The 20,236-nt window shown below is 55.4% G+C and overlaps 4 protein-coding genes across 5 annotated transcripts; 2 read left to right on the top strand and 2 right to left on the bottom strand.

Moving 5' to 3' along the window:
* Positions 1-728: 728 nt before the first annotated feature.
* Positions 729-6,577, top strand: LOC118571681 (caseinolytic mitochondrial matrix peptidase proteolytic subunit). Its single transcript, XM_036170893.1, has 6 exons — positions 729-966; positions 1,068-1,139; positions 1,855-1,951; positions 3,309-3,496; positions 4,022-4,127; positions 6,254-6,577. Exons 1-6 carry the CDS (start codon positions 781-783, stop codon positions 6,421-6,423), a joined length of 819 nt encoding a protein of 272 aa, XP_036026786.1. The 5' UTR covers positions 729-780; the 3' UTR covers positions 6,424-6,577.
* A 1,238-nt stretch (positions 6,578-7,815) lies between these two features.
* Alkbh7 (alkB homolog 7) lies at positions 7,816-9,627 on the top strand. Its single transcript, XM_036170625.1, has 4 exons — positions 7,816-8,063; positions 8,645-8,818; positions 8,933-9,057; positions 9,201-9,627. Exons 1-4 carry the CDS (start codon positions 7,860-7,862, stop codon positions 9,352-9,354), a joined length of 657 nt encoding a protein of 218 aa, XP_036026518.1. The 5' UTR covers positions 7,816-7,859; the 3' UTR covers positions 9,355-9,627.
* On the bottom strand, positions 9,516-12,300 carry Pspn (persephin). Its single transcript, XM_036170626.1, has 2 exons — positions 10,066-12,300; positions 9,516-9,978 (listed from the first exon to the last, which is right to left on the bottom strand). The coding sequence occupies exons 1-2, from the start codon at positions 10,220-10,222 to the stop codon at positions 9,662-9,664; spliced, it is 474 nt and encodes a 157-aa protein (XP_036026519.1). The 5' UTR covers positions 10,223-12,300; the 3' UTR covers positions 9,516-9,661.
* Positions 12,301-12,544: 244 nt separating this feature from the next.
* On the bottom strand, positions 12,545-20,178 carry Gtf2f1 (general transcription factor IIF subunit 1). Of its 2 annotated transcripts, none has more exons than XM_036170623.1 (13): positions 20,007-20,178; positions 19,876-19,922; positions 18,728-18,800; positions 17,126-17,319; positions 16,006-16,176; positions 14,668-14,855; positions 13,817-13,982; positions 13,659-13,720; positions 13,449-13,571; positions 13,279-13,352; positions 13,067-13,205; positions 12,861-12,954; positions 12,545-12,773 (listed from the first exon to the last, which is right to left on the bottom strand). In XM_036170623.1, exons 1-13 carry the CDS (start codon positions 20,016-20,018, stop codon positions 12,569-12,571), a joined length of 1,548 nt encoding a protein of 515 aa, XP_036026516.1. In that variant the 5' UTR covers positions 20,019-20,178; the 3' UTR covers positions 12,545-12,568. The 2 variants fall into 2 exon arrangements, with proteins under 2 accessions (XP_036026516.1, XP_036026517.1); XM_036170624.1 differs by having other exon boundaries at positions 13,659-13,717; positions 20,007-20,172.
* Between the last annotated feature and the right edge of the window lie 58 nt (positions 20,179-20,236).

Genomic DNA, 20,236 nt, shown 5'->3' on the forward strand with positions numbered 1-20,236 from the left:
CGACCACCCAGAGAGGAGACGGGGAACAGAGACCAAAAAACCACGGGTCTGTTTTCCGGGGTGCAGTTTAAGTGCCCTGCGGGCGTGGCCTTGAGCATCTCTGGGGAGGAGCTGTGTTTCGGGGCTTGAGACGGAGCAGGGTGTCGGGAGAAAGGTGAGGGAGGGGAGACGAGGTGGAGCTTCCACCAGAACAAAGGGGACGTCTCTGGAACGCGGAGTACCCTCTGAGAACCAATGCAGAGTTCAGGCCTCCTGTCCTGGGGCCCCTCGAGGTCTCCAAGAGCCTTACCTCAACGCCCCCAACTCCCTAAGCTGCATTGTTTAATAAATTCCTCAGCGAATCCTGAGCTCTACTTCCGGTATAAATCCCACTCCCTTTTTTCGAGAGCCTATACCGGGGAGTCATGGGCGCACAGCACCTGGGAATTGTAGTTCCGGAAGACAGACAGGCGGCAGGCCAGCACATGCACCTGAAGATTGCTGCGGGAGCAATGGTGGCAGACAGGTGTCTCACCTTGGGCCTAGCCTCACCCCGCCGTGCGCTGCTTCCCGCGTGGACGCCGGGGAACGGAAAGGCCCCGTGCAGGAACCTGCATGGGACGGAGACGTGGAGTGCCCCTAGTCATCCGAACGCCTGCTTCCGGTGAAGACCCCGCCCACAGACTTACTCCCGCCTTCTGCGGTCCTGCCCATTCAGTTCCCGGAAATGGACGAGCGGGCGCACCCGCAAAGCCCGTAGGGAGTTGTAGTTCCGGAAGCCAAGTCGGGGCGCGCGGCGGCATGTGGCCCCGGGTGCTGCTGGGGGAGGCCCGGCTGGCTGCGGGCGGATATGGTGCTGTCTTGTCTCGCTTTGCCGTGCGTTTCTCCCCGCCATGTACTGCTGGGAGCGGCTCACCCCTGCAGAAGAGCCTGCATGGAACTGCTACGCGAGCTTTCCCGCTCATCCCTATAGTTGTGGAACAGACGGTACGGGGGCCTGGTGGGGACATGGTGTGGAGGCTTAAGGGGCGGAGGGCGGCCTGCCAGGGTCGCTGACTTTTCTTTCACCTCCGTTCTTAACCCACCAGGGTCGAGGCGAGCGCGCTTATGACATATACTCGAGGCTCTTGCGGGAACGCATCGTGTGCGTCATGGGCCCGGTGAGCGACCCCGGTGCGCTCTGGACACACCTAGCTGTCTCCAACCTTTCTCCCCTGGTCAAGCTCTGTGCCCCACCCACCTCCTCCTCCTCCCTGGTGACCTCCTAGACCCTAGTCCTTGACCTTCAACATTCACTTTTTGAGCCAAACTCTTGCCATGTAGTCCAGGCCAGTTCCCACCACGCCGTCCTTTTGCCTCAGCTTCCCAAATGTTGGGTTTCACGTGTGCATCACCACCGTGGACTGCTGTTGGCAGCTAGTCTTTGTGTGGAAGTCTTCTGAGACAAGGTCTCAGGCTGGCCTTGAAAGCCCCTATGTAGCTGAGGAGGACGTTTAGGGCTGGGATGAAGGTGTACCACCACACCAGGTTTATGCAGTGCTGCCCACTGAGCCCCAGCCCCAGTCAGCTCCTTGGTTTTTTGAGACCTGGTATTTGAACTCCACCTTCTGTTGCCTCCAACTCCCAAGTGCTGGGATGACTGGTCTGTACCGCCACACCAGGTCTAGGCAGTGCTTGAACTCAGATCCTTGAGCATGCTAGGTAAGCACTCTACCCGCTACACTACATCCCAGCCCTGTGCTCAGCTTATTGTCTTCCAGTGTCTGGGGCTCCCTGACCACCCCCTTCCTATGCTCAAGTTCGGGTTCCTGGCTCCTTAAGCCTCCATATAGCCCACCTTCAACCTGGGGACAACTGTGCCCTCCCCACCTACAGATTGATGACAGTGTCGCCAGCCTGGTCATCGCCCAGCTGCTGTTCTTACAGTCTGAAAGCAACAAGAAACCCATTCACATGTACATCAACAGCCCAGGTGAGCAGGGCCTGACCTGGTTGTGGGGCCGGGAATATCCCCTGTCTGGAGAACAGATGTGAAGCAGCTGTCCACAGAATCTAAAATTGAAAATCGCTCCAAGCATGGCAGACTGGCACATGCCTTTAATTCTTGCACTTTGAAAGCAGAGACAGGCAGATCTCTGAGTTCTAGGACAGCCAGGGCTACAGAAATTTAGGATTTTAGCCAGGTGTGGTGTACACCTTTAATCCCAGCATTAAGTAGGCAGAGACAGGCGGATCTCTAGAGGACAGCCAGGGCTACACAGAGAAACCCTGTCTTGGAAAAAAACAAAGAACTAATTAATTGATTAATTAAAATCTCTCCAAAAGGGTCTGTCACTGGTGTGGAACTTTCCAAGTATGTTGGTCTAGCTGGTCAGTGAGCCCCAAGGGTCCTCCAGTCTCTACCTTCCCAGTGCAGGGATCACAGGCATGTGCTGCCATGTCTATTTTTGGGTACTGGGAATCACCTCACATCCACAAGTAACAGGAACTTTACCAACTTACAGTTTTCACTCTGTAGCCAGATTCTCTACAGTTCTCTCACTTTGGTTGGGATGCAGGCACGAGCCACCACACTCTGCAGAAATAGTTGATTTTTAAGAAAAACATTAGGCCAGCGGTGGTGGCGCACGCCTCTAATCCCAGCACTGGGAGGCAGAGGCAGGCGGATCTCTGTGAGTTCGAGGCCAGCCTGGTCTACAGAGTGAGATCCAGGACAGGCTCCAAAATGACACAGAGAAACCCTGTCTCGAGGGAAAAAGAAAAGAAAAACATTAGGATTACATTTATTCATATGAGTGTGTGGGTAGATGGGGTCGTGCATGCCACCACCACGTGTGCACACACAGAGGTCAGAGGACACTCCCCTTCCGTCATGGGGTCCTGGGTTGTCAGACGTGGTGAGGAGCGCTGATTCTTCTCAACAGCCCAAGGATGGGCAGTGTTAATTAGGCTCCTCAGGCCAGGCACCTCTCACAGAATGTTCTACACGGACAAGTGTGCCTTAGAGAGCTGGAGTGGCTGGCCCTATGTGGTGACATATGGCCTGACCAGGGTGCATAGCCAGGAGGTGCCTGGCAGAGCCTTTTGGTGTGTGTGTGTGTGTGTGTGTGTGTGTGTCTGTCTGTCTGTCTGTCTGTGTGTCTGCATGTGTGTTGTCCCGTGTGCACATGTGGCCATAGCTGACTCTGAAGGAAGGACCCTCCTTGAGACCTGTCTCATTCCTGTCACCCATCTACTCCGAATGACGTTTGCACTCGTAGCTTGCTGGACCGCTCGGTGCTGGGGTGGAGGCGGATCCCACTGGGCCTGACTTGCTCCCCTGCCTGCAGGTGGTGTGGTGACTGCGGGCCTGGCCATCTATGACACAATGCAGTATATTCTGAACCCCATCTGCACGTGGTGTGTTGGACAGGCTGCCAGCATGGGCTCGCTGCTGCTTGCTGCTGGCAGCCCAGGCATGCGCCACTCGCTGCCCAATTCCAGAATCATGATCCACCAGCCCTCCGGAGGGGCCAGGGTGAGTGGCAAGTCCTGCAGGGATGTGGGAGGAAGTCTAGGCCACTGTTCTCTGTTGGAGACAGGGTCTCGCCATGCAGCCATAGCTCACTCTGTAGCCCAGGCTAGCCTCGAACCCACCGAGATCAGCCTGCCTCTGCCTCCCAAGTGCTGGGATTAAAGGCGTGCACCGCCATGCCCAGCTCTGTTTTTGTTTTTTATCCTTTCCCCTGGTGCTGGAGATGGAACCCAGGGTCTTTCCCATGCTTAGCAGACATTCTACCCCTGAGGAGCACCTCCCCAGCCATGAAAACACCATCTCAAAACAGTAAGGAGTCCACAGAGCAGGTTCCAGGACAGCCATAGCTGTGTAGAGAGACTCTGTCACAAGACAAAAGAAAAGTACAATAAAAATAGATCAGTGGCGTGGAGATACACTCAGAAACTGCAGGGCCGAAGCACAGGGATGGCTTCCTCAAGCATCCTGCCGGGGACTCCTCCAGTTCTAGGCTTTATCTTCTTCCTCAACTTACCGCTTGCTTCTCAGGGCCAAGCCACAGACATCGCCATCCAGGCAGAGGAGATCATGAAGCTGAAAAAGCAGCTGTACAACATCTACGCCAAACACACCAAGCAGAGCCTGCAGGTGATCGGTGAGCACCCAGCCCCGTAGGGCACACTCCTGTGCGTTGGCATTGTCCTAAACCGGGGCTTCCCCACCTGGACATTCAGAGCCACATTACTGTAGTGGGGTCACCCTGGACCTTGAGGATGTTCAGTAGAATCACTAACCTAAAATGCTCTGTGCCTGTGCCCCTTCCAATGCTGATAGCTAAGTGTCTCTAAAGGATGGGGGTGTGCCTGGGGGTGGAGCATCTGCCTAACTCCCCAGTGAGGGCTGGGGGCGTGGTCAGGGCGGAGCCCCGCCTAGAATCCCCAGTGAGGGCTGGAGGCGTGCTTTATAGATTTCTTACCAAGTGGTTGTGGTAGTGGTACATGCCTTTAGTCCCAGAGGTAGGCGGATCTTGGAGTTCCAGGACAGCCTGGTCTACAAAACAAGTTCCAGGATGGCCAGAGCTACACAAAGAAACTGTGTCTTAAAAAAACTAAACAAAACAAATTAGACATTTCTCCCCCCCCCCTTTTTGTTTGTTTGTTTGTTTGTTTGTTTGTTTGTTTAAGACAGGGTTTCACTCTGTAACTTTGGAGCCTGTCCTGGAACTCACTCTGTAGACCAGGCTGGCCTCAAACTCACAGAGATCTGCCTGCCTCTGCCTCCTGAGTGCTGGGATTGAAGGAGTGGGCCACTACCTCCCGACTCCTTTTTTTTTTTTTTTTTTAATAATTCATTTTATTGTTTATTATATGTATATGGGTATTTCTCCAGCATGTATGTCTGTATTGAATGTGTGCCTGGTGCCTGTGAGGTCACAAGAGGGTGTCAGATCCCCTCGAACCAGAGTTATAAACATTTGTAAGTTGTGTGGGTGCTGAGGCTTGAACCTGGGTCCCCTGCCAGAACAAGTTCTCTTAACCTCCAAGCCACTTCTCCAGCCCTGGGGATATGTTTCTGGCCTGGCAGAGTTCCTAGCCTATTGGGCAGAATTTCCAACTTTGCAAGCTGGGTATGGTGGCACCTACCTGTCATCCCAGCCCTGGGAGGTGGAGGCGGGAGAATCAGGAGTTCTAGACTGATGGAGAGATTCTTGCTAGATTCAGGCTCAGACCAAAATAAACATATCAGCCATGAAAACTGGCTCAGCTGGTCCGTGCTGTCTTGGGTCGGGGGAAAGGTTACTGGTGGTATGAGGCTGGTGCCTGTGAGATTTCAATTTTGGGGGGAGCATGTGCCTGCCACAGTGGATTGTGGAAGTCAGAGGACAGTTTGTAGAAGTCAGTGCTCTCCTGACACCTTGTGCATTGCGGTGACTGAAGTCCAGGTCATTGGTGGCCAGCACCCACTCCTACCAGGCCTACAAGCCATTCTTGAATCTGTCTTGGTGCTGGTCACACATGTTCAGCCTAAGAGCCACCACATGGCACCACATGACCTTTTCCTGGGTGTATTTAATGGTGAGTGTGGCATGTGCATACTGTGATGTGTAGAGGTCACAGGGCAGTGTTCAGGAGGTAATTCTCTTCCACCTTGTGGATCGCAGAACTCAATGTATTTGAGTAGTCAGTAAAAATTATACCAGTGTGGCATGGTGGTTCACCCCTGTTGTCCCAGCACTTGTCAGGTGCAGGCGGGAGAATCAGGAGGCCAGCCTGGGCTACATGAGCTGCCTCAAAAAAAGAAATATCTCTGTGAGTTTGAGGCCAGCCTGGTCTACAAAGCGAGTTCCAGAAAAGGCGCAGAGCTACACAGAGAAACCCTGTCTTGAAAAAACAAAAAACAAAACAAACAAAACAAAAAACAAAAAGAAATATATTTCTTACTGCTGGGGAAACTGAGACACAGAGAAGTTCCCAGTCCCACGGGGAAGAATTGTCAGAGTGAGTGTGTGTCTTATATAACTCAGGGAGCCAAAAACAAAACATGGCAGGCTGGTGGCTAAAATACTAGGAATGTGTATCTGAGGCCTGGAAGCAGGAAGGTCAGGAATGGCTGGTGCCTGGAAGGCGACCTTTGACCTTCAGCAAGGGCACAGATCCCGTGGTAGGGGTTCCATCCTCACAACTCCATAAACCATCCCACCACTGGTGGGGACTTCAACCTAGGAATTTGGGGACAGCGTCCCAGGTCTCTGCTCTTACCTGTATGTACTGCTTCCCCCAGAGTCGGCCATGGAGAGGGACCGCTACATGAGCCCCATGGAGGCCCAAGAGTTTGGCATCTTGGACAAGGTCCTGGTCCACCCACCGCAGGACGGGGAGGATGAGCCGGAACTGGTACGCAAGGAGACTCCCACAGCACCGGCCGACCCTCCTGCCCCGGCAAGCACCTAGGGCCTTACCTCATCTCCCGGAGTGTGGAGACCCAGGACTGTCCACACTTCCTCTGCCGAGCCCAGAGGTATCCCTGGAGAAGAGATGTGGACTGAGGCTGCCCTCCTGCCTGAGACACTGTGACTTTAAATTAAACCTTTATGGTCTTGTCCCATGTCTGAGGCACCTTCGATTACTTCTCCAAGACACCAGGTCCTCTCACCTTGACTCCATGACAAACCACTTCTTTTGTTTCTTGAGACAGGGTTTCTCTGTAGTCCTGGCTGTCCTGGATCTCGCTCTGTAGACCAGGCTGGCCTCGAACGCAAGAGATCCGCCTGGCTCTGCCTCTCGAGTGCTAGGATTCAAGCTGTGTGCCACTGCGTGTGGCTGTTAGCAAACTTTTAAGCCATATGCTAGCCCAAAGCCAGCAGGTAGAACTATAATTCTGTGCATTTTCAATTATGTGTGGGTTTGTGCACATGGGTGCAGTACCCCTCGTGTCCAGAAGAGGGTGCTGGGGCCCCTGGAGCTCCCCTGTGGGTGCTGGAACTTGAGAGAAGTACTTCTTACCTGCTGAGCCTGTCTGCACCGCTGGAGAGTTAGGTAGTATGGGTTGGCTGGAGGGTCAACCAGGAGCAACATGGAGGAGCCCCCAGCAGCTTTGGATTGACCCCCAGAGTTTGCCGTAGGGCTCAAAATCAGGCCGGAGCCAGAAAGAATGGTAGGGGAAATTTTTGTGGATTTTATACTAAACACGGAAGCAGAGGATCAGGTATGTAGATGTAGCTTAAACAGGAAAATTGGACCAGCTTATTTGTGGGAGAGGGGGCAGGTGCCAGAGGCCCTGTCAGTGGACGGCTTGGAGTAGTGACTTGTCTGCTTCCACTGTGTGTGTGTGTGGGTCCTGGGGATCGAACCAAAGCCACCAGGCTCGGGGGCAAGTGCCTTTCCCTGCCGAGCCGTCTTCGTGGGCCAGGTGTCATTAGGGTGGTGTGGCAGTAGACTGTTCTTTGAGGTGTGGGCGGGTTTCATGGGTCTTACTTGTTGGAACGTCTTAATTTTTTATTGTTTGGACAGCAATGCCTGTAGTTCAGGTTGGCCTCGAACTCAGGTGTAGCCAAAGGCCGACCTTGAAGTTGTCGTCCCTCTCCGTCCACCAGGGTGTGCTGGATGCAAGGCGACGGCCCGTGCCAGCCACCCTGGTTGAACCTCTAACCTTGACTTTGCCCCACGTGACCGCAAGCCTCGGTTAGCCGTGCTCAGGCACGAGCCTGAGCGATCGAATCAGGACTCGGGGGCGGGGCCAGCCGTAGACGGACTTGGGGCACAGCTAATGGAGTGAGCGCGCTCGTGTCCAATGGCGTGCGGCAGGGGCGGGCTCGGGGCGGGCTCGGGGCGGGGCGCGGCCAATGGCCCGCGGGGGCGCGGCCCGGCCTTGGAGCGGCCGTCCGAAGATGGCGAGCGGCGGGCGGCTGGCGGGCCGGGCGCTCTCCGGGTGCGGCTGGGTTCGCGGCTCGGCCCCCGCCGTGCTGAGCCGCCTGCGCGATGAGGCGGTGGTGCGGCCTGGCTTTCTGAGCGCGGCCGAGGAGGACACGCTGGCGCGCGAACTGGAGCCGCAGCTGCGGCGCCGGCGCTATGAGTACGACCACTGGGACGCGGTGAGGGGCGAGGCTCGGCCGGGCTGGCGCGGTGTGGTTCGGGTGGGACTGGGAACCCGGCTCCGGCGGCAGCTCGGGTGTGGGACGTGGCGTCTCGGGAGGGACAGAGTTCGGATGTCCTATGGGACAGGGCTGATCTTGATGCCGGAGCCGGGGACGGGGAGAGGCTGAGCTGGGGAAGGGGAACCGGAGGGTCGAGCCCAGGGGAATGGGGCAGTGCAGTATTCACGCGTGGGCTTGATGGGCACCAAGGAAGGGGCTGCAGGGCAAGATCGCTTTAGACATGAGGTTCTGCAGCTCGGGAGGTGACAAAGTTAAGGGTAGAAGACTCCGGTGAGGGGGTGCCAGCAGTTCGGGTCTTGAGTGGGATTGAGTTGAGCCCAGAGACTGAGACACTGGATCCGGGATGGCCAGCACCAGGGACTGGGAATCGGAGCCTGGAGACCAGATGCGGTGTTGAGACCTCGCTGAGCCGCTTAAAGGTCGAATTGAGAGTTAAAGCTGGAAAAGTACTTGCCTGTGGACCCTGCCTCATTTCCCTGTCCTGAAGTTCCCAGTCGTGACCTGAGCTCTCTGTGCAGGCCATCCACGGCTTCAGGGAGACGGAGAAATCCCTCTGGTCTGATGCAAGCCAGGCCATCCTGCAGCGGGTCCAGGCGGCTGCCTTTGGCCCTGACCAGACCCTGCTATCGTTGGTCCACGTATTAGACCTGGAACCTCGGGGCTACATAAAGCCCCATGTTGACAGTGTCAAGGTGGGCAGAAGGCAGACCCTCAGAACTCCCAGCCAGGATATGGGTGGGCAGAAGGGCAGATCTGAGCCTGACCCCCACACGCACAGGTGCACACACACTGTACCCCTCTTCCAGTTCTGTGGATCCACCATCGCTGGTCTTTCTCTGCTGTCCCCAAGTGTTATGAAGCTGGTGCACACCCAGGAACCTGAGCAGTGGCTAGAACTGTTGCTGGAGCCAGGCTCCCTCTATATTCTAAGGTAATGCCTTGCCAAGAGCCGCAGATGAACGCCTCTTCGTGCTCTCACAGCAGAGGAGGCTGCTACCACCACTCAGAAAAAGCACAGAAATGCTAAAGGGGCAGGATCCCCTCACCCACCCCTCAGCCTGTCTCTTCTTGCAGGGGTTCAGCCCGGTACGACTTCTCCCATGAAATCCTTCGAGATGAAGAATCATTTTTTGGGGAGCGCCGGGTTCCCCGGGGCCGACGCATCTCAGTGATTTGCCGCTCCCTCCCTGAGGGAATGGGGCCAGGAGAGCCACCCCTAGGCTGCTGACCTCTACGCCTATCCTCTGGACTTGCGAATAAAGTTGTAAAAAGAATATCATGGGCATCTCCAAATTACCATCTGCCAGGGCTAGGGCCCTCAAGAGACAGGTCTCAGAACTCACACGGCCTGGTGGCTGCTGGGATACCCCATCACACATGCTCATAAGGCCATTAGAACATTTCTTTTATTGCATTAATTGCTGATACCCAATCCCAGGTCCCCTTCTCATCTTCACTATGCAAGTTTCTAATAAATGTCATCTGACCCATTCAGAGCCCAGGCTGTCTCATGGCTGTGATTCTGAGACACAGAGTTAGCCACCACAGCCACAAGCAGCGGCTGAGAGCTGAGGCAGCTGCTGCCAGCGGTGACGATGGTCCAGGAAGGTCACATCAGCATAGCTGGTGGGCTGGCAGCAGGGTTGACCGTGGGCTCGACCCTGCCCTCGCAGCCGGGCCAGCACCAGGCTGTGCTGGGTACGGGCCTCTCGGGGACAGCTGCCAGCACAGTATCGGAAGATGACCTTCTCCTCTGAGGCGTAGCCCAGACCCAGCTCAGCCACCGGCAGGGTCAAGCTCCACAGCTGGCACGGACCAGCCAGGGCTCTTGGAAGGCGGACGTGGTTGTTACCTAGTGCAGGGTAGAACAGGAAGATGAGGCAAGATGAGGGCTTTCAGAGAAGGAACTAGGGAGTCACGAGGCACCCGGAATCCTTACCCAGATGGGGCTTCCAGGTCTCTCCAGTCTCTGCCATCTCCTCAGATGAGATCTCATCTTCTGCCACTGGAGCCCCTTGAGGCCCAGGGCCCCAGCCGAGGCCCAGGTGTAAGAACAGGAGCAGCAGAAACCTGAGCGTTAGTCTTCCCGCAGCCATGGTGACAGGGAGGTCCCAGGATGCTGAGACCCTGGGCCCTCAATTTATTCTCTGCCTGCCCTGGGAATTAAACTCACTGCCAGCACCATGGCTCAAGGAAGCCACTGGGGTCCCACCCACCTTGTCCCCACATCCTCACCCCTAAGAATTGATGGCTCACCCACCCAGACATTCCATAGACCCATTTCCGATTCCCCTGATTTATGAGTGTCCTACCATTAGCCAGAAGCAAGTCCAGAGCCGGCCAACAATCTGTGTCCCCACCCCACCTGCTTTTGGTGGGAAGTGCAGGGAGACTGGGAGGCCTCCTGTAGGTCTTGTACTGGAGTGTGGGCCATGTGGAGCCAACAGGGACTGGGAAGGGTGCATGAAAGATGGAAGAGTCAGTGGGCATCTGTCCATCTCGGCTTTAGCCAGGATTAAGACATCGTACCCTGTCTCCGGGCCTGGCTGAGCCAGCATCAAAACAGGAAAAGGGAGTCTAGGTGATACCCAAGGGCCAGGACTCCCGTTCTTGGAAGGCCAGTCTGAAAAGCCACAGCTATGGTCGGTCAGTGTGGGTTTTGGTGCATCAGAGCCCAAGGGAGGATGGAACTTGCTAGGTCCCATCATTCCAGAAGGAACAGGTTCTGCCAACCTCTGAACCCATGAGACCCAGGGTCAACAACAAACCAGGGACTTTGGAGACAAAGGGATAAAACTGATGTTGGGTATGGCAGTGCATGCTGCTCACTCCCGGCCATCTTGGTGCTCAGGAGGCAGAGGCAGGGTTGCTGCAGGATTTGGCCAGCATAAGCTAGTAGAGTGAGACCATCTCAAAAGTGGTGATGAGAGCTTGGCAGAGTAAAGCCCTTGCCACACCACCTGACCTGAGTGAGTTACAGAAGCCACACGGAGAACTGATTCCACACACACACTCACTCACACGGAGCTAGAGCTGAGTTTGTAGACTGCTTGCTGAGCATGCTCGGAACCCTGGGTTCCACACAAAGCACAGAATAAAATGACATGATGGTACATGCCTGTCATCTCAGCACTGGGGAGGTTGAGGCAGGAGGAAAAGAAACAATGGCTCTCAGCACTGGAAGCAGTTGTCTCCTTCCTGCAGGATTCAGTCTGAAACAGGTCCTCGAACATGAGGCTCTGCCGCTGACTACAAGGCTGTGCACACCTGCCTGCCCTGGGGTGCTGGATGGTGCCTTAGACCCAGGTCCAAAAGGCCAGCAGAAGGTGGGACAGGGAGGCTGGGTGAGCAGGGACATTCCTAGGGATTAGCCCCTTTTCTCAGCCATTCCCCATCACCAGCCAGGGGCAGTAGGTGTGGGAGTGGCTTTTCCACTGGTGTCCAGCTGCCAGTGAGAGGAAGCCCTCCCTGCACCCAGGCTGCTCAGGACCCAGCTTTCAAGGTAGCAGCTGAGGCCAAGGACCAATCAGCCATGTCACCACCTAAGAATGTAAAGCACTCTGCCTGAGCTACGCCCCGCTGGCCTGGATAAAATATATCGCTGGGTCTGTCAGGAGATAAGGGGGACCCCAGGAATGTCACTTGGAAATGGAAAACAGCATCCAGGTGCCAACACCACGAATATGTTTGGATGTGGCCATGACAGGAAGTGCCTGAGCCAAGAACTGCAGACAAATGACCTGGGCTCTAAGCAGGGGACATGACTACTATCCTAGCATTTGGGAAACTGAGTTCCCAGCTAGCCTGGACTACACAGCAAGACCTTCTCAAAATACAAAGAGCGCCATGCCTGTCAGTGGTACATACCTATGATCCTAACACTCCAGAGGTGGAGGTGGGAGGATCAGGAGTTTGAGGCCAGCCTCAGCTACAACAGTAAAAAGAGGACTGGGCATGTAGCTCACTCAAGAGTGCTGGAGTAACAAGTCGGTCCCACTGCTTATCACTTGTGCTGCAACAACAGCAAATCTCAAGCCTGCACTGCTGAAGGACTAACAGAAGCTGAGCATCCCAGTCTACCATAAACCCTACAATGATACAAGGTAGGCATGGTCAGGGCGTAGGCCCTGCCTAGAATCCCCCAGTGAGGGGCTGGGGGCGTGGTCAGGGTGGAGCCCCGCCTAGAATCCCCCAGTGAGGGGCTGGGGCGTGGTCAGGGTGGAGCCCCGCCTAGAATCCCCAGTGAGGGGATGGGGGCGTGGTCAGGGCAAGCCTCTACAAGTAAAATTAAACTTGTGAAGATTGCCCAGGGGACAAGCCCTGGCCATGGACTGAGCTCTGTGGGCAGGAAGGCTGTGTCCTATAAAAATGGAGCTCAGGCCCCAGGAGGAAGGCCGGGTGGCAATGAGGACTCTGGGTCAGCTCTCTCTATTTTATTAGCATCACTCTTTGAGGGAGAAGTGCATCTTATCACCAATCATCTTGCGCTCAGGGTTGAGGCGCTTGAGGATCTGCGCCAGCACATTCACGGTCTGCTCGCTGCTTAGCCCGGTCTTCTTGGTCTGGAACTTTTTCAACAGGTCCTTTGTGGTCATGGGCTTGCGGGTCAGGTAGCGGCGCACAGCGTCCTCTGTCACCTGGACATCACTGTGGGAGGTGGAGGGAGAGAGGCTCTGGTCCTAAGAGTCCCTTGGGGCCAAGTCCCGCCTGCGGTCCAATGGGGTCTGAACCTACCCGCTGCTGGGTGTGGACTTCCCAGACAGGCTCTGGGGAGCCGTGTCCATCCGCAGGCGCTTGGCTGCTGGAGTCTCAGCTGTCCGCTGCTTCCCTGGTGGAAATTTCGAGTAAGGTCCGGTGTGGGGGAGACGGGCACCTGGTGTTCAGGAGGATGTACACGGGCGGCCGGCAGCTCCCCAGGGCAGGCCTTCCTCAGCACTCACCCTGCTCCAGCTTGCTGGCTGCAGCCCGCAGAGTGGAAGACGTGCTTGCTGCTTCTACACTGGGAGTTCCCGGCCGACTGGTGCCCTTAGAACTGCCCCCTGATGGCTTCCGCTCCCTCTTTGGGGGTGTCTTCTTCTTCTGCAGAGACTGGGAAGTGAGTCTGAAGGCTGGGCTGCCACTCCCATCCCAGCACTGGTGGGCTCCGCCTTACCGCCATGAAGAGTGCAGAGGAGGTCTCACTGTCAATGTCGCTCTCCTCCGAGCTGTCCGACTCATCACTGCTGTCTGCACCGGCCAGAGGAGGGCGTGAGCAGAGACCCCAGAGCCCACCCCACCCCACCCCACCCCACCCCACCAGTGGGCAAGCAAGTCCCCACAAACCTTTCCTGCGTTTCTTCTCCTGTGGGGTGGGTGCCTTCTTCTCTTCCTCTTCCTCCTTGTCTTCCTCAGGGGGCTTCTCCTCCTCCTCACTCTCCTCGCTGCTCTCACTCTGCTCGTCCACACCTGGGGACAGGTGAGCAGGTCGCCACATGCTCGCGCGCACGCTCTCGCTCACACACACACACCCCGGGGTCCCCCACTGGCACCTACCCTTGGGGCCATCCTCCTGCTGCGGCACCTTGGGCTTGCCCTCTGTCTCATCTGGGGAGCTGCTGTGGCGCAGACAAGGGCACACATGAAGACGGACGGGTGAGCACAGGCCTGCACACACACACACACACACACCCCGCCTGCCGGCGCCTGCCCACCTGGAGCCGTCTGACATGTAGTCCACCTCCTGACCCTCGAAGTCCCCGTCGTCGCTGTCCTCAAAGGCCTCGTCATCGTCGGAGCCCTTCTTCTTCTTCTTCTTCTTCCTCTTCCGGCCTGCCTTGCTCAGTGGGGCCTTTTTCTTAGCCTTGGAGGCTCTGCTGCCTGTGAAGGAAAGAAGATTGAAGAGGGGCCCACCCCACTCTTCACTGCAGGGGTCTAGGCACCAGCCCTGCCTTGTGTCATCGTGTTGTGTGGAGTTTGGGGAAACTAAGTCATCCAACTAACCCCTTAGGAGTGCCTGTGTGTGTACGTGGATCGAGACAGGGTCTCTCTGGGTAGCCCAGGCTGTCCAGGAACTGGCTCTGCAGACAGCTGGCCTTCACTCAGAGATCCGCCTGCCCCGCCTCCCAGTGCTGGGATTAAAGGCGTGCCCTTTAAGACGGGGTCCATGTAGCCAGGCAGGGCTTGCTGTGAACTCTGGATCCTCTTGCTTCAGGCCTGAGGTCTGGGATTGTGGCCTGCACACCACGTGTGGTGTGTCTTTATGTGTCATGGACCCTGACAAGGAGACCACACCCCATATTAGGCCAGTTCGTAGAGAAAGGAGAAGGCTAGCCTGGGCACTTATCCCTCCTGAGCAAGTAACTCAATCCCCTGCCTTCACCCCTCTCCACCAGTACTGTCGCTCAGTCACCCAGGCCTGTGACCTGCCGCACAGCACCCCTGGAACACTCAAACTGAACCACGGAAGATCTGTTAAGGTGCCATTCACTTCCAGAGGGACCCCATGTCATGAGCTTCCCTGGTGGCCCAGTCCTTCAACAAGGGCCTCTGGGACCCCGCTCACCTTGCTCGCCGCTGGCGTCGCTGGCATCGGAGGACATCTCCAGGTCGTCCTCTAGGTCGTGGATGCGCAGCTCGCTGGGCTTCTTCCGGCTGCGCTTCTCCTTCTCCTCCTCCTCCTCTTCATCCTGGTCCTGGTCCTTGAGCCGCCGCTGCTGCATGATGCTGAAGTGATTCAGGACCTTGTTCCTCCTGCATGTGGGGACAGTGACTGAGCACTCTGAGGACAGCAAAGGAGCTGCATGGGTGGGGGATGGTAGGGCACAGTGACCAGGCCACTTAAGTGGGCATGGCGACCTCTGTGGGGGAGCCAAGGCAGGAGGTCCTCCAAGGTTGTTAATGAGCCACACAGCATGCTCTAGGCAGCCCTGTCTCCTGGCCCACCAACCAACACAAAAAAGAAAGGGGCAGACCAGGAAAATGAGGTCATTTCAGACCCCCAAATCTTGAAATCATACGGAGTGAGCACTGAGACGCCTCAGGTCCATGTGCAACCGAGTGTCTAGGGAGCCCCATGTCTTAGCTCCTCCAACCAAGCTCCGGATCTGTCCAGGCAAATCCAGCTGTCACATTGGTTAGCTAATTAATATTCCTTTATGTTTGTTTCTTTGTTTTGTTTTCTGAGACAGGGTCTCTATATAGTCCTGGCTGTCTTGGAACTCCCTCTGTAGACCAGGCTGACCTTGAACTCACAGAGATCCTCCTACCTCTGCCTCCCGAGTGCTGGGATTAAAGGCATGCATCACCATGCCTGGCAAATTTTGGGGTGTTTTGAAACCAGGTCTCATATGACCCCGGCTGACCTCAAACTTAATAGGCAGAGGCTAGACTTCAACTCCTGATCCTCTTGCTTCCTCCTTCTGGTTGCTAGGGTAACTGGTGTGCGTGTCCATTACCCCATATCACATCCCCCACAATTATTTTACCTCATGAATTACTGATAGAGCAGGGGTCCCACTGGACAAGGCTGTTGTGGACACGTCTACACATGCCTGGAATAAGCCTACACATCGGGAAGGGGCTGCTTTTGACATTGTAGTCCCAGCCCCTTGAGAACATGCACTGGTCCAGGCTTGCAGGCAGGCACAGGCCAACCCCAAACATCACATAAATGCCAACAGCCCTCTCTGGGCACCTCATGCTGGGCACCCCAGTCCTCTGTGGCAGCTTCCCTTCTTGGCACGCATCTTGACTCTCCTCCTAGGTTAGAACTAAAGCAGCTGTGGTCGGGAGGCTGTGCCCATCAGTGGTGCCAGCCCTCACTCAGTTCCCAGGCCAGCCAGCTGCCTGTGCTGGGTGGGCTTGCTCTGAGGGTGTCCACAGTGTAACCCCTGTGGCTCACCTCTCCCACTCCTCCTCGGCCTCCTCAGCAGTGAGTGTGCGGTGTCGGGCCAGCGGCGTGAAATTGTACCAGTTCTGCACAGGGAAGGCCTCAAAGGCGCCATCAGCACACTGCGTGAAGATGTAGTAGGCTGTGTTCTCGGTCACTCCACCCTTCTTTATGCCCTTGAACCTGTGGAAAGCCTAGGTCAGGTCACAACCCTACCCACAAGGTCCGCCTACACCCCATCTACCCTCATCAGCACCCATTTGGGCTCTCCTAGGAACGCCTGGGACAGAAAGAACCAGGCCACTGGATAGAGAGAGGGCTCAGAGGTTAAGAGCACTGGCAACTCTTCCGGAGGTCCTGAGTTCAATTCCCAGCACCCACATGGAGGTTCATAACTGTCTATAATGAGATCTGGTGCCCTCTTCTGGGGTGTAGGAATGTATGCAGACAGAACATTGTATACTTAATATATAAATATTTAAGAAAAAAGAAAAAGAAAACTGCCTTATTTTCTGCCGGGTGGTGGTGGTGCACACCTTTAATCCCAGCACTCAGGAGGCAGAGGCAGGCGGATCTCTGTGAGTTCGAGGCCAGCCTGGGCTACCAAGTGAGTTCCAGGAAAGGTGCAAAGCTACACAGGGAAACCCTGTCTCGAAGAAGAAAAAAAAAAAAAAAAAAAAAAAAAAAAAAACCGGAAAAAAAAAACAAGAAAACAAAACAAACAAACAAAAAAGAACCAGGCCACCATCTCCTTAGCTCAAATCACTCAGCCACCTTGTGGCCACCGTCCTCAAAGATACTGCCAGATCTGGGCCAAGTAGCATTGTTTGCCCTGCCCCCAGCCTGTAACCCACCACGGCTGCTATGCACAGAACACCTGTCATCGGCTCCTTTGCCATGGATCACACTCTACCCTGGGGTTGTCCCAAGTGACATGGCCTCACCTTAAGGCCACACTCAGGACGCTGAGCCAGGCCAACACCACCTGGCCGGCTCATCTTCAAGATCAAACTTCTGAAACAGGTGGTACTGGGACCCCCTCCTGCGTTGAACACACTCAGGGAAGATGCTCCCAAAGTGTGCATGTGTGAAGGACACAGGCAGGCCCCTCCTCACCATCAGCACCACTCACTTCCGGCCCGATTTGCCGTTGACCCGGAGTAGCCAGGGCTGGTCCTCAGGCCGGAACTCCTTCAGGACGATGCCGTACTTCTTCCGTCGCGCCTCCTCCCGGAGCTTCCGGTTGAATTCGCTGCCTGCTCCAGACTCTGGCATCTCCTCCTCCTGATAGATCTTCTTGTTGCTCAAATCTCGCTCCAGCCGGGCCTGGGGGAGCAGCAAGGATGGCCTCTCAGCATCCACAGGACACCCTTCTGTCTCCCTATGCTGGGTTCCATAGCTCCCAGCATGAGGAGTGGGAGTTGAGCATGGCTCGTGTACTGAGACCCCAGCAAGGGGGGGACAGACAGGAGGCCCCTGGAACTCACTGATTAGCAAGCCCCAGGTTGGGTGAGATACCCTGACTCAAAGAACTGACTCCTGAGTACTGCCCTCTGATCTCCAAACTGTGTCACACAAACTCCTGTGCCCCAACAGATGTCATCAAAATAATAACGTGGAAAATGATTCAAGAAGACACCTGATGGGGCTGGAGAGATGGCTCAGTGGTTAGGAGCACTGGCTGCTCTTCCACAGGACCCAGGTTCAATTCCCAGCACCCACATGGCAGCTCACACCTGTCTGTGTAACTCCTGTTCCAGATGAGCCAACACCCTCACATAGACACAGATGAAGGCAAGCACCAATGTACCTAAAATACAAAAACAAAAAACAAAAAACCAAAACACAACAAAAAAAAATCTTAAAAACAAAAAGACACTTGATGTCAACCTCTGGCCTTGACATGCACAGCATGCCCTCAAGCACATGTGCACACACATAAAAGAGATTCAGGTACAAAGAGACTAAAGATGGGCAGTGTCCACCTGGGGATGGCTCAGGAGCAACCCAGACAGAATGGAGATAGTAACACCTTAACATGGCACCCAGGACAGTGGACAGTTTAAAACTTTGGCCTTTTAAAAATTTCCTTATTTATTGGTTTTTCAAGACAGGGTTTCTCTGTGTAGCTTTGCGCCTTTCCTGGAACTCGCTTTGTAGACCAGGCTGGCCTCGAACTCACAGAGATCCACCTGCCTCTGCCTCCCGAGTTCTGGGATTAAAGGTGTGCACCACCAACATCCAGCTCAGACTTCATCTTTAAGGCATGGTCCATGTGTCCCTGGGCTTCACTTGAGCTCACTCTGTAGCCAAGGATGGTCTTCAAGACCCTATACTGCATTCCAGTGCTGGGGTAACAGATATGCGCTACCACACCTATGTTTTTTTTTGGACAGGATTTATGTAGTCAGGCCAGTCTAAAATACTGTTTTTCTGCCTCAGCCTCCAAATGGTTAGAATCACATACCTACTGGGGTCCTAAATGTAGCCACCAACCAGGAACACCTTTAATCCCAGCACTCAGGAGGCAGAGCCAGGTGGATTTCTGTGAGTTTGAGGCCAGCCTGGTCTACAGAGGGAGATTCAGAAAGCTATACAGAGAAATCCTGTCTTGAAAAACCAAAAAACCAAACCAAACAAAAATAGTGTAGCCACCATCATTTCAGGAAAGTGATTACTGCAATCGTCAGCCCAGTTAGGCCCTTACCCTAGTCAGCCAGAATTACAGGCTTACCTGGTTCCAGGTAGCAAAGTTGACTTTATCAGCTGCATTAAAAGCCATGATATTGTACTTTTTGGTTGTATTCCTGGAATGAGCAAGAGACAATTCAATCTATTGATTATTCATTCAACAAATCCGTGATTACACCCTTGGTTGTAAGTGATTCTGGGAACTAATGGAAGACTTCAGAGCCGTGGTTCTCAACCTTCCTAAAGCTGCAACCCTTTAATCCAGTTCCTTATGTTGGGGTGATCCCCAACCATACAATTATTTTCATTGCTACTTCATTAACTGTAGTTTTGCTACTGTTAGGAATTGTAGAGTAAATGTCTGTGCTTTCCAATGGTCCTAGGAGACACCTGTGAAGGGTCATTTGACCCCCAGGGGTTGAGACCCACTGCTCCAGAGCTTCCCAGTTTGTTTAAGAAGCTGAATCCGTCTCCTTCAAACCTATCAGAAAGTCAACCAGACCCACGGGCACCAGACATGCTCACATTCATACACGTAAGATAATAAATACAACTTGAAGTGGGCCGGCCAAAGGTGTAGAGGGACCCTACTGCAGAGACGAGGGCAAGCTGGCAAGGGGTGACGGTGAGTGGGTCCTGGCGGGTTCAAGCCCAACCTGGTCAAACCAGCTAGTGCTACACAGTAAGCCTCTGTCTTCAAAATAAAGGGGGCTGGCTCCACGGTGGAGCGCTTGCCGGCACCCACCTAAGATGGTCAGGGATGAGGGGTATGGCACTCTCGGCACAGAAAACAGGATATAGAACACTGTGACCAGTTTGGGATTTTTCCCGGGACAGGGTTTCTGGGTAGCCCTGGCTGACCTGGAACTCACTCACTGTGTAGACCATCCTCCCGCCTCGACCTCCGAGTGCTGGGATTAAGGGCCTGAGCGTCAGGCTCGGGCAGGCCCCGGCCCTGACCTTAACTACGGTGTGGCTGCCACGGGCTGGCACGGAGCGCAGGGCCGGCCTCGCGGGGCGCGGGGCACGCGGGGCGGTGCGCGGGGCGCGGGGCGCGGGGGTGCGGGGCGCGCGCGGGGTGCGGGGGTGCGCGGGACGGTGCACGGGGGCGCGCGCGGGGGGCGCGGTGCACGCGGGGCGCGGGGGGCGGGCCGGCGGCGACCCCGGCCGGGCAGTGGGGTGGGGACTTACTTGGGCACTCGGACGACATACTCGGTGACATTCTGGCTGCCGGGGCCCTGCAGAGGGAGCACGGGTCTGTGAGGCTAGGAGAGGCCGCGGACCTGCCCTGCGGCCCCCACCCGCGCCTCACTCATACTCACTAGAGCCGCCATGGCCGTTGCTCAAGCGGTTCCGGGTCGCCCTGACCCGGATGCTCTTCCTGGTGTCCCTCGGTCCCGGCACCTTGCCCGGGTGTCACGTTAGTACGATCCTGTGTTGTGGATCTCCAAACCCTTAAGTCTCAGAAAACACTGGAAGTGTTAACAAAAAAAAAAAAAAAAAAAAAGCAAACAAACCAACAAAAACCTCTCTGCGCGTGCGTCACAGCTTA

Source organism: Onychomys torridus, chromosome 21 (assembly GCF_903995425.1).
Source record: "Onychomys torridus chromosome 21, mOncTor1.1, whole genome shotgun sequence".
Classification (NCBI taxonomy): domain Eukaryota; kingdom Metazoa; phylum Chordata; class Mammalia; order Rodentia; family Cricetidae; genus Onychomys; species Onychomys torridus.